The 13401-nt window shown below is 42.7% G+C and overlaps 1 protein-coding gene across 1 annotated transcript in view; it reads left to right on the plus strand.

The window, feature by feature from the left end:
• SP6 (Sp6 transcription factor) overlaps window positions 1–10546 on the plus strand; it is a 28158-nt gene extending 17612 nt beyond the window's left edge. Inside the window, exon 2 of the mRNA XM_077252258.1 lies at window positions 9368–10546. Coding sequence (XP_077108373.1) covers window positions 9398–10414 — 1017 coding nt within the window. The 5' untranslated portion in view covers window positions 9368–9397 and the 3' untranslated portion in view covers window positions 10415–10546. The remainder of the gene's footprint in view (window positions 1–9367) is intronic.
• Window positions 10547–13401: the final 2855 nt, after the last annotated feature.

The raw sequence follows: 13401 nt of genomic DNA on the forward strand, positions 1-13401 counted from the left end.
CTAACTCCCCGAAAATCCTCTGTCCCCCCGATAAGTTGGACATGCGCATGCCAGATCCTTATCTCCCTGAAAATCCACTGTCAGGGCCCCCTACACATATTAGACTGTCAGCTGAACTCATCAATAGCAGTTGATGCATCCAAGGTTAATCTAATGTGTATGGGGGGCTTTAGAGTTACCAAGAAGATAAGAACAGGAACCAAACCCTTGAGAAGGTAACATCTAGAACGAAGGGAAGATACAGGTGTATTTAGCATAAGGAAGGGTAGAAGGAAGGGTAGAAGTTCTACAATGTCTAAAATGAGCGTACAGGCTCTCATGTTTCATCACTGAAAAGGGCAGACCTTTATGTGTATCCAGTATGGGAAGGTCTACAGTATGCAATAAATTAGGTTCTACAACCCCTGGCAAAAATTATGGAATCACCGGCCTTGGAGGATATTCATTCAGTTGTTTAATTTTGTAGAATTAAAGCAGATCACAGACATGGCACAAAACTAAAGTCATTTCAAATGGCAACTTTCTGGCTTTAAGAAACACTAAAAGAAATCAAGAACAAAAAATGTGGTAGTCAGTAATGGTTACTTTTTTTTAACCAAGCATAGGGGAAAAATTATGGAATCACTCAATTCTGAGGAAAAAAATTATGGAATCATGAAAAACAAACAAACAAAAACACTCCAAAACATCACTAGTATTTTGTTGCACCACCTCTGGCTTTCATAGCAGCTTGCAGTTTCTGAGGCATGGACTTAATGAGTGTCAAACAGTACTCTTCATTAATCTGGCTCCAACTTTCTCTGATTGCTGTTGCCAGATCAGCTTTGCAGGTTGGAGCCTTGCCATGGACCATTTTCTTCAACTTCCACCAAAGATTTTCAATTGGATTGAGATCCGGACTATTTGCAGGCCATGACATTGACCTTATGTGTCTTTTTTCAAGGAATGTTTTCACAGTTTTTGCTCTATGGCAGGATGCATTATCATCTTGAAAAATAATTTCATTATTCCAAAACATCCTTTTAATTGATGGGATAAGAATAGTGTCAAAAATATTAACATAAACTTGTGCATTTATTGAAGATGTAATGACAGCCATCTCCCCAGTGCCGTTACCTGACATGCAGCCCCATATCATCAATGACTGTGGAAATTTGCATGTTCTCTTCAGGCAGTCATCTTTATAAATTACATTGGAACGGCACCAAACAAAAGTTCCAGCATCATCACCTTGCCCAATGCAGATTCGCGATTCATCACCGAATATGACTTTCATCCAGTCATCCACAGTCCACGATTGCTTTTCCTTAGCCCATTGTAACCTTGTTTTTTTCTGTCTAGGTGTTAATGATGGCTTTCTTTCAGCTTTTCTGCATGTAAATCCCATTTCCTTTAGGCTGTTTCTTACAGTTCGGTCACAGACGTTGACTCCAGTTTCCACCCATTCGTTCCTCATTTGTTATGTTTGTGCATTTCCTGTTTTGGAGACATATTGCTTTAAGTGTCCGGTCTTGACGCTTTGATGTCTTACTTGGTTTACCAGTATGTTTGCCTTTAACAACCTTCCCATGTTGTTTGTATTTGGTCCAGATTTTAGACACAGCTGACTGTGAACAACCAACATCTTTTGAAACATTGAGTGATGATTTACCCTCTTTTAAGAGTTTGACAATCCTCTCCTTTGTTTCAATTGACATCTTTTGTTTTGGAGCCATGATTCATGTCAATCCACTTGGTGCAACAGCTCTCCAAGGTGTGATCACTCCTTTTTAGATGCAGACTAACGAGCAGATCTAATTTAATGCAGGTGTTATTTTTAGGTATGAAAATTTACAGGGTGCTTCCATCATTTTTTCCTCAGAATTGAGTGATTCCATATTTTTTTCCATTACTGACTACCACATTTTTTGTTCTTGATTTCTTTTAGTGTTTCTTAAAGCCAGAAAGTTGCCATTTGAAATTACTTTAGTTTTGTGCCATGTTTGTGATCTGCTTTTTTCCTACAAAATTAAACAACTGAATGAACATCCTCCAAGGCCGGTGATTCCATAATATATGCCAGGGGTTGTAGAACATCTATTAGATCAGAGTAGAGCGTCTACAGAATATGGTAGAACAGAGAGAAAACGGTTGTAGAGAATCCAATATGGCAGAGAATAGAGGATATTGTGTAAACTTGGTTGAGTAATGGTCCATTTTAGAATAGCTCATAATCTGCAAATGAGTGTTTATGAAAAATTAATTCCCAATTATAATCCCATGTAACCATGCCGGTAACCACCTGATGAATAAGCAAAATACCTGCATAAAAATTATCAATATCGGAAGCGCATTGCCCGTGTAAATTGTGGATGTGCTACCAATCACATGATGCTGTATGTGAATAAAATGATCGGGTTAACGATCGGCACTCCTTAATGAGCTGAAATGGGTACGTCTGAGTGGAGGTAGGATTCCAATAAACATGAGATATGGGCAGTAGCATAGCGTGGTGGAGTGGGGGCATAGGGGCAGTTACAGCAGCACAAAGATAACAAAGCTTTAAGTAAAAAAATTAGATTTTTTTGCAATCTAAGGCCACGCTCACACAAGCGTATAACACAGCTGAGTGCTATGTGATGTTTTATCAGATATCACTCTGCCCAATGTTATACTGTAGGGCAGTGCATATCTGCATGCGAATCAGCATGAGAAAACAATCGCAGCATGCTGTGAGTGCATCTGATAATCAGATCAGATATAAGTCTATGGGTGCATGTGAAAGATCGAACTGCACTCGGATGTCATACAAGCGCAGTCCAACAATGGAGAAGATCGAGAAATTAAATTCTCCATCTTCTCCACACCTGAGGGAATCGCAGCACAGTAAGATAAGTCTGATAAAATTCTGACAGAGTTTGATCCAAGTGATATTACTATAATTGGCCATGTTACCTAGGCCTTAGTCACTGCATATGTAGAGTGCCAATAAAAATAATTATCTCAATTGCTGCACTCTGCATAGGCAGCAACCAAATTACAAGCTTAATAGGTAACGAATGAAGACAGTATTGAATCATGTGCACATACTAGTATTACTGTACTTCTGTTACTAAAGCTCCATATACCACGTCATTGTCAGTCCCTGTAGCTCCACTACTGGCCATGTGCTCAACACAGAAAAGTGTTCCTGCATGGTATGAATCAATACTATATTGATTATTAAGAGCTGCTTTTATGTTTTTACACTTTTTCTAACCCTACCTATGATTTTGGTTAGGGCTGGGGCTAAAGTTAGGGCTAGGATTACGCCAGAGTCACATCAGCGTATATCATCGGATGCGATATGCTAATGACACATAGCTCAAGCTCTACTGCCAGCGTGAGCAGAGTCAGTGCTCCGTGCTCCGATCCTCTCGCATGAGAGAATCACAGCACAGCTGCGGAGGAGACAGAGAAAGTCATTTCTCCATCTCCACCATTGCTGGCATCCACGATAATCGAACTGCATTCAGATTACTCAGATGAGTGCAGTCCGGTGTTTTCCACACACCCATAGACCTGTATGGGTGCGTGCTGTGCGAGGTACGCTGCAAATCGCAGCTTCCGGCAATTGTTCTCTCATGCTGATTCGGCATGAGAAAATAATTGCAGATCTGAGCTGCCCCATAGAAAAAGGCCGGGGTCACACTTGCGAGTGCAATGCGAGAAACTTGCGCATCAATACCCGGCACTGCCGCCGGCACTCGGACCGGAGCGTTCAGCTACATAGAAATACATGCAGCCGCACACTCCGGTTCCGAGTGCCGGGTATTGAGGCGAGAGACTCGCGTGAGATTCTCATATTGCACTCGCAAGGGTGACCCCGGCCTAACACTGAGCCGAGTGCTGTGTTTTATCGCATAGCACTCAACGGTGTTATGCGCTCGAGTGAGTGAGCGCTTAGAGTTAGGCTATGCTCACGGAGCTTTTTGGGGAGTTTTTGGAGCAGATACTTTCCTAAAATTTCAATCAAAAACGGTTTAAAAAACTCTTGGAAAACTCTAATTTCTGTGAGAAATGCATTTTGCTATCCTCATGTGGAGGTTTTATTTTATTTTTCCTGAAGAGGTTTTAAAAAATGTTTGGTAAAAAAAAAAGGTCATGTCACTTCTTTAAAGCAGATAGTAGTGGAAAAGTCTCCAAACTGGTCATTGTCAAATAAAAATCAGGACATCACTTCAGGAAAAATAAATCTTCAAAGTGGCTTCAGGGTATGGAAAACTCCAAAAACTCCTGAGAAAGGAGAGTTACCTCAAGCCCTTTCTGCTTGAACATAGCCTTAAGGACAGGGAAAGTGTTAGTGTTGGGGCTAGTGTGACAAAATAGTTACAGAAAAAATAATAATTTCTTGCTAATTTTTATATATTTTGAGTCCGATTTTCAGCAAAAGGCAGAAAAAAACTAGAAGGTCAAAGAGCAAATTGTAATTATATCAAAATACGTGTGCTTAGAGGATAAGGGGTTCAATACTGGGCTGGTGGAAAGGACTCAGGGAGGACGAACTGTACTTGAGTTAGGCTACTTTCACACTTGCGTCGTTTGGCCTCGGTTGCAATGCGTCATTTTGGGAAAAAAACGCATACTGCAAATGTGCCCGCAGGATGCGTTTTTTTTCCCATAGACTTGTTTTGCCGACGGATCGCGATGTATGGCTATACGTCGCGTCCGTCGTGCACTACATGCGTTGTGTTTTGGCGGACCGTCATCACGAAAAAACGTTCAAGGGAATGTTTTTTCGTACGTCAGGTCCTGCATTTCCTACTACGCATGCACGGCCGGAACTCCGCCCCCTCCTCCCCGGGACTTTAGAATGGGCAGCGGATTCGTTGAAAAACTGCATCCGCTGCCCACGTTGTGCTGAATTTTCACAACGTCCATCGGTACGTCGCGCTGACGCTTAGCAACGGCCCTGTACCGACGGAAGTGTGAAAGAAGCCTTAGGCTGCGTGTCCACGTTCAGGATGGCCGGCGGTATCGCCGGAGCGATAAGCCCCGCCCCCTTATGGGACGCGATGATGCCGGATGTGTTAACTGTACACATCCGGGATCATCGCACCCCTCCCATAGGGCCCTGTGTTATGCCTTGCGGGGATGCTGCGTCCCCGCAAGGTGTACGGACATGCTGCGATCTGAAAAGACGCGCAGCATGTCCGGAGTCGCAGGCCCGCCGCGTGCGGGTTTCCACGCATAGTGGACACGGGATTTCATAAAATCCCCTCCACTATGCTGGAACATCTGGACGCTGCGTGTTTGACGCTGCAGCTCTGCGCAGCGTCAAACAAGCAGCGTTTACTGACCGTGGACACACACCCTTAGGCTATGTCTCCACGTTCAGGATGGCCGGCGGTATCGCCGCAGCGGCGAAGCCGCTCGGCGCTAAGCCCCGCCCCCTTTCTGGGACGCGATCATGCCGGATGTGTTAACTCTTCACATCCGGGATGATCGCTCTGTCCCATAGGGCCCTGTGATATGCCTTGCGGGGACGCAAGGTGTACGGACATGCTGCGATCTGAAAAGACGCGCAGCATGTCCGTAGTCGCAGGGCCACCGCGTGCGGGTTTCCACGCATAGTGGAGACGGGATTTCATAAAATCCCCTCCACTATGCTGGAACATCTGGACGCTGCTTGTTTGACGCTGCAGCTCTGCGCAGCGTCAAAAAAGCAGCGTTTCCTGACCGTGGAAACATACCCTTAGGGAGCACAAAATACAAATGCTTGCCTTGCACCTGGTGCTGACTACTCATGTTATACTCCTGGATATGGGTGAGTTGAAGAGATTATTACAAAGAAATAGGTTTTGGGAATACGTTCTAATCGACACAACATTTCCTCCCACTTGCTGCACCTGTCATACTTTTAAAGGGTTTAGCCACTTAAAAAAAAAAAATCTGTATACAATTCTATGTATCTTTTTAAAGTACTTCTGTTACCAAAACTCACCAGTCTTTTCACCTTTGTTCCCCACATCTCCACTTCCAGCTCTGAGTTGAAGTGAGAAGTTAGGTTAAGTTTCCACAATGAGTTTTTGGTGAGTTTTTGACGCTACATCTTACAGTCCCACCAGAGTGGATGGGATTTATAGAAATCTCATGTCCACTGTGCTTTTTTTTATGCTGCGTAAACCAATCTGCGGTGCGTTTTTAACATTCGCATCATGTCAATTTCTTACGGGTTTTTGAGTGGATTTTCCTCATGGAATTACATGACATGTTGAAAATATGCAGGTAAAAATGCATGTGTAAACGCATATGACTGTCAAAGCCAAATATAGAAGGTATAAAAAACAAAGTAGCTTCATTTAAGTCATGACTTAGTAAAAAGAGACAAAACACATGTAAAAAACACACTGCAAAACACAATGAAAAGAAAAAAACCGCAAGCAACCAAATTTAGCTAAAAAGTACAGAAATGCTACAGAAAATCTGCACCATCAAATACTCATCATGGAAACTTTGCCTAACTGTGACGGTGCGTCATCAGAGCCATGTTTGAATGGGGATCACCTTAGCAGTTAGCCTGCCCCCTTCACACACAGCACTAATAATGTGACAATAACAGTAACACTGGGCAAGAAGTGGAGCTGCGGGGACCGAAGACGAAGCATGGACCTTAGGTAGTAGAAGTACTGTACATTATTAGTAATAGCAAACCTTGGGTCAAGAACACATCTAAACATTTTTTAAAGAGGATAGTCCCGTAAATTTTAAAGGCTTTATATGCCTAATTATTTTTCAGCATTTCATTCTCCCTTGAATTTTGAATAGATGAATATCACTTATTTGATACCTTCCTCATTGTAAGACCACGTTCACACTTTCAGTATTTGGTCAGTATTTTATGTCCGTATTTGTAAGCCAAAACCAGGAGTGGAACAATCAGAGGAAAAGTATAATAGAAACATGTCACCACTTCTGTATTTATCACCCACTCCTGGTTTTGGCTTACAAATACTGATGTAAAATTTTCACCAAATACTGAATATGGGATCGTGTCAGCCTGTTGAGAGCTACAGGTGCTTCTCACAAAATTAGAATATCATCCAAAAGTTAATTTATTTCAGTTCTTCAATACAAAAAGTGAAACTCATGTATTATACAGAGTCATTACAAACAGAGTGATCTATTTCAAGTCTTTTTTTCTGTTAATGTTGATGATTATGGCTTACAGCCAATGAAAACCCAAAAGTCATTATCTAAGTAAATTAGAATACTTTATAACACCAGCTTGAAAAATGATTTTAAAATCCGAAATGTTGGCCTACTGAAATGTAAGTTCAGTAAATGCACTCAATACTTGGTCAGGACTCATTTGCATCAGTTACTGCATCAATACGGCGTGGCATGGAAGCGATCAGCCTGTGGCACTGCTGAGGTGTTATGGAAGCCCAGGTTGCTTTGATCGCAGCCTTCAGCTAGTCTGCATTGTTGGGTCTGGTGTCTCTCATCTTCCTCTTGACAATACCCCATAGATTTTCTATGGGGTTAAGGTCAGGCGAATTTGCTGGCCAATCAAGCACAGTGATACTGTTGTTTTTAAACCAGGTATTGGTACTTTTGGCAGTGTGGACAGGTGCCAAGTCCTGCTGGAGAATGAAATTTCCATCTCCGAAAAGCTTATCGGCAGAGGGAAGCATGAAGTGCTCGAAAATTTCCTAGTAGACGGCTGTGCTGACTTTAGTCTTGATAAAACACAGGGGACCTACACCAGCAGATGAAATGGCTTCCCAAACCATCACTAATTGTGGAAACTTCACACTAGACCTCAAGCAGCTTGGATTGTGTGCCTCTCCACTCTTCCTCCAGACTCTGGGACCTTGATTTCCAAATGAAATGCAAAATTTACTTTCATCTGAAAACAACACCTTGGACCACTGAGCAACAGTCCAGTTCTTTTTCTCCTTGGCCCAGGTAAGACGCTTCTGGCATTGTCTATTGGTCATGAATGGCTTGACACAAGTAATGCGACGCTTGTAGCCCATGTCCTGGATACGTCTGTGTGTGGTGGCTCTTGAAGCAATGACTCCAGCACAATCCTTTCAAGGCTGCGGTTATCCCGGCTGCTTGTGCACCTTTTTCTACCACACTTTTTTCTTCCACTCAACTTTCCATTAATATGCTTTGATACAGCACTCTGTGACTAACCAGCTTCTTTAGGAATGACCTTTTGTGGCTTACCCTCCTTGTGGAGTATGTCAATGACTGCCTTCTGGACATCTGTCAAGTCAGCAGTCTTCCCCATGATTGTGGATCCTACTGAAACAGACTAAAGGACCTTTATAAATGCTTAGGAAGCCTTTGCAGGTGTTTTTTGTTAATTATTTTAATTTACTGAGATAATGACTTTTGTGTTTTCATTGGCATTCATTTCAAGCCATAATCATCAACATTAACAGAAATAAACACTTGAAATAGATCAATCTGTAATGACTCTGTATAATGAGTTTCACTTTTTGTATTGAAAAACTGAAATAAATTAACTTTTTGATGATATTCTAACTTTGTGAGAAGCACCTGTATATTGGTATATTAGGTGAAGGCATTACTATGAGAGCCCACATGGAAACATGCGTAGGATTGAGGAGCCTGGAATGAAAAGTCCTGTTGTAAAAGGTCTGTTTCTTTCAACCACCATGTGTGCGAGTTACTACATAAATCTACAATTTGTTACCAGCTATAATTGATCACAATACAATTATAGTGATATCTAATAAAGACTGGGTCGAGAATAATTTGGACACAATGTTCCTTTATAAGATGAATCCACAGGTTATAGGTGCATGTATGCTTCTTTAGAGGAATCTGTCACCAGGTTTTTGCTAATCCATCAGAGAGCAGCATAATGTAGGGACAGACCTCGATGTGTCATTTACTGGTCTGCTTGCTGTCATTTTGATAAAATCCTTGTTTTATCTGCTGAAGATTTAGCAGTTCTCTGAATGCTTAGCTCTATATAACTCCTCCCACACCACTGATTGGAAACTTTCTGCCAATGAACATTGTACACTGAAAGTTCCAAATCAGTGGTGGGGCGGGGTTATACAGAGCTCCTTAATATGGAGGACTACATTGCAGCAGGTTACCTAGTCTTCTAATGATAATCTTCTGTTGATAAACCAGTGAGTTTATCAAAAGTACACTATACAATCTAGAAAGTGACACCTCTCTGGAATCAGTGTATCTTTCTCAACATCATGCTGGTCTCAGACAAGGTGCAAAAAGCTGGTGACAGATTCCCTTTAATAAAGTCCATGTATTATAGTGGTCAGCTGTTGCAGAATATTCACTGTTTATTGCAAAGGTGGAATAGAACTTTCTTTCTAAATCTTTCTATTTGATATCTTTACAGTTATCTTTTGCCTGGACAACCTTATCTGCAATGCTGACTGCTGTATGTAGCTCTTTGGGAAACCAGCCATCTGAGGCTCCAGGATCTCCAGCCACCTCTGAGCTCTCACTTAAGTCATACACAATCCCCTCAGACTCTGATCCAGGACTACCACTTCACCAGGAGTCACCCCAAGATCCACCCTATACTTCTCCTGAGAGATACACTTCTCTTTCCTCTGTTCGACTTCCCTGTCAAACATTTGCAGGCCGTGAATCTGCCGAGATCTCTTCATTTACCAAGTTTCTGCACCCAACCCTTGAGATGTCTCATCCATATGAATCCTGGATGAGACCTCCATCCACAGGCGGTCCTGGTGAAGAGACTGGTGTTCCTTCATGGTGGGATCTTCACGCTGGCTCCAATTGGATGGATATGCAGCCAACCGGAGGATTTAATACAACCTCACCCCACCAGGCCCCTTTAGGGGGTTATGGGTCTGAGCTATGTCTTCCCCCTGCACACCTGCTGCCTCCCACACATCATCTCATGGGAGCATTGGAAGCCACAATGGATTCTCATGCTGCTGAACAAAGCTCGGACGGTTCTCCTCGTCCCAAAACTGCCAGGCGGGCAATGCCACGTAGTGCTGCTCAAACTGCCTGTCGTTGCCCCAACTGCCAGGAAGCAGAGCGTGTTGGTACCAGTGGAGATGTGACAAAGCGAAAAACCATGCACAACTGCCACATCCCAGGTTGTGGGAAAGCATATGCCAAAACCTCCCATCTAAAGGCACACTTACGCTGGCACAGTGGTGACCGTCCTTTTGTCTGCAACTGGTTGTTCTGTGGCAAGAGATTTACAAGGAGTGATGAGCTGCAAAGACACTTACAGACCCATACAGGTGCAAAAAAATATCCTTGCTCTTCCTGTAGTCGCGTGTTCATGAGGAGCGATCATCTCACCAAACACATGAAAACCCATGATGGGGAGAATCGGGGGTCAACAGAGACTTCTAGTAAGGCTAAGAGGGAGCCAGAAGAGAGTACTAGTAATCATACAAATTGAGAAGCCTTCCCTTCAAATGAGAAGGTTCTGTGGTTTGAGGTGTCATCCAGAATGAGATCCTCCACAGTACAGTACTTGTAGTTCGTGGAAGGATCCGTATTAATTTATTTGTAGATAGACCATTGCCTCTAATATTAGTACATACCATGTTGTAGAAGTAGCGATGAGCCAGTAGACACTGCAGAAGCACAATGAGCGAGAGTAAACCAGAGACGATTATAGCAGTAGACACTGCAGAGTAGGAGAGCAGATGTTAAAAAACGGCAAACGACAGCCCTAGTTAGGGCTTGTAGATCCGCAGCATTAGATGTTCACAGAAGCCTAAAATGGCTTTAAACATTGTGTGATGTTAAAATCAGACAAGCCATTGCAACTAAGAAAAAAATGTTTTGAAAAATTCTGTGCACTAATAATATACATTTTTCTTTCTTTCTTTTTTAACTCTTTAGTTTTAGTTTTCAGTGTGATTGGAGGGAACACCCACTTTGCTGTTAATCTGTTACTGAGGGGCTGCCCCTCCCGCAGAGTCTCCTTATGTTATGGGGGGAATGTCTCTATAAAACTGGGTGTGGAAGGATATGGGCAGAGAACACCTCCACGCCCAGTGAAGCACCAGCATGCACTGGCTGCACCCAGGGGACCTGAATGGTGCTGTATTAACTCTTTCACTGCCATTTAGAGGCTAGACACTGTTTGTAACCCAGATGATCTATAGGCGGGAGGATTTACCAGATGGTGCTTTTTTATTATTATTATTTTTCTGCCATGGACTTTGTGTGCTTCAATTACTGCAAAAAAAATGTCGCTGCCTTGTTCTTAATAAATCAATTCATGACAACAGTGCTCTTAAACATGTTTGGCATTGTACGATTGTCTTTACATTAATTTGTGCATCAGTCTTTCAGTGGCTTAAAGAGGGCTTTAATCTATATGATGTTCTTACATAGAAGGTCTTTGTTGCTAAGACTCGGGAGGGCTGTCATTATCATAAGTAGGGGTCTACACGACAGAGGATTCAAAGTTACGGAAAATCTAAAAAGCTGCTGCATAAATTGGATGTGGATACAATGCAAGTCAAATATTTTTTTTTTCTTCATTGCGAAGTCTCCTGTCCAGCTGTTATGGGTTTATATTATTTATTAGAACCAGTCCAGCGGGAGGCCTGGAGTGGGATACGGCCAGTAACTAATCTTATGTATTTTATTATGATTTACGTGTGACTTGAAGAATTCCGCTCATAACAATGTGAGGTGGTGATGGATGTCCGGATAGGGTCATACCTTATTTACCATCCAGGAGTCTGATGGTGGATCCATTGTAGTTCATCACATTGTTATTGCATTGTAAATAGGCTGTATTTATAGGTAGTCTTAATCTTTTAAGTTAAAACCCGCACCCTTCACTGTGTCCTCAAAGTTAATCTTTCCTATGTAATACCAGTAATAATTTTCTTTGGACAATATCTACATGTTAGAAGAGTCTCTTGACAATAAAATTAATTTTAAGGGTATGTGTCCACGATCAGGATGGCCGGCGGTATCGTCGGAGCGGCAAAGCCCCGCCCCCTTCTGGGACGCGATGATGCCGGATGTGTTCATTGTACACATCCGGGATCATCGCACCCCTGGCATAGGGCCCTGTGTTATTCCTTGCGGCGACGCAGCGTTGTCGCAAGGAACACGGACATGCTGCGATCTGAAAAGACGCGCAGCATGTCCGGAGTCGCAGGCCCGCCGCGTGCGGGTTTCCACGCATAGTGGACACGGGATTTAAAAAAATCCCCTCCACTATGCTGGAACATCTGAACGCTGCGTGTTTGACGCTGCGGCCCCACGCAGCATCAAACACGCAGCGTTTCCTGACCGTGGACACGTACCCTAAGGGTTCCTCTTGCTGGAAACCCCAATAATCAGAAGAGAAATTATGGGGAAACCTAGCAGTACTTGTTAAATTACCTTGCAGCACCACCCGGGGGAATGCTAAGCATTACATAATGCCCATTCAAATCAATAGACTGTCGGTAAGATTTAGGACAAATCAGGTCCCCCAGAACGAAAGACACTCTGGGTAAATGCTCTCCAGGGGTAGCAGATGTGGGTTCTGAAGCTGTGGTAGGGCCCAATGGGTTCCTTTGAGTCGTATGAGAAGACTGATACTATTAAAGACCTGTGATAGTTGGGGGGCCCTCTTGGAAATTTTGCATTGGGTCCGTCTCCACTCCTGAATGAGAACCCCTCTCTATTAATTCAGGATTCCCTAATCGGGTATATCCACGTGGTTCTCTAAAACAGAAATCCACATTATGAAGAGGACTTGACCTGAAGTAAAAATAGGAACCCATTAAATGGTTAAGCAAATCACAAGCAATTAGTATTAGTTCTGTGCCCTATAGGTTTATAATGTGAAACCGTACCTTCAGTATAAAGCAAGGCCAAACTATTTGCTAATTTTCAGAAGTAATCCAGGAAAATTCAGGCATGTTGCTGTCAGAAAACAGTAAGATTTTAAATCAACCCTCCCATGTATTATTGGGCAATCCTTCGGGAAGGACTTAAAAGTTCCTATTTTCCCAACCAAGATGTTGGTATGTATTAATCTCCTCTCTGGAAATTTTGGACGCATACCTGATTGCTGCTTTCTAGGATGTCTTTTTCAGGGATTTAACTATAGGAAGTGCAGAAATGTCATACACACAAACAACGTGTAAGTTTTTGGGGGTGTTTGCTACACATTTTGCTTTGGGGCCCAAATAACGCCCCTGGACCTTCAACGCCAAATCGTCAGTTGATGTATCTATCTCATGATGTTGAGAACAATAATTTTGTGATGACATTAAGAATACGAATGATAATAAAAAATAAAATTGGTATGATTCGTGATGAGTTTGTGTGTTTTGTTGGGGCAGACACAGGGAGGGAGCAGGATCTTGGGTCTCAGTCGGCTCCTCAACAGGCGTCGAGATAATCCATGAATCAGCGTCTCCTGTG

Source organism: Ranitomeya variabilis, chromosome 4, assembly GCF_051348905.1.
Source record: "Ranitomeya variabilis isolate aRanVar5 chromosome 4, aRanVar5.hap1, whole genome shotgun sequence".
Taxonomy (NCBI): Eukaryota; Metazoa; Chordata; class Amphibia; order Anura; family Dendrobatidae; genus Ranitomeya; species Ranitomeya variabilis.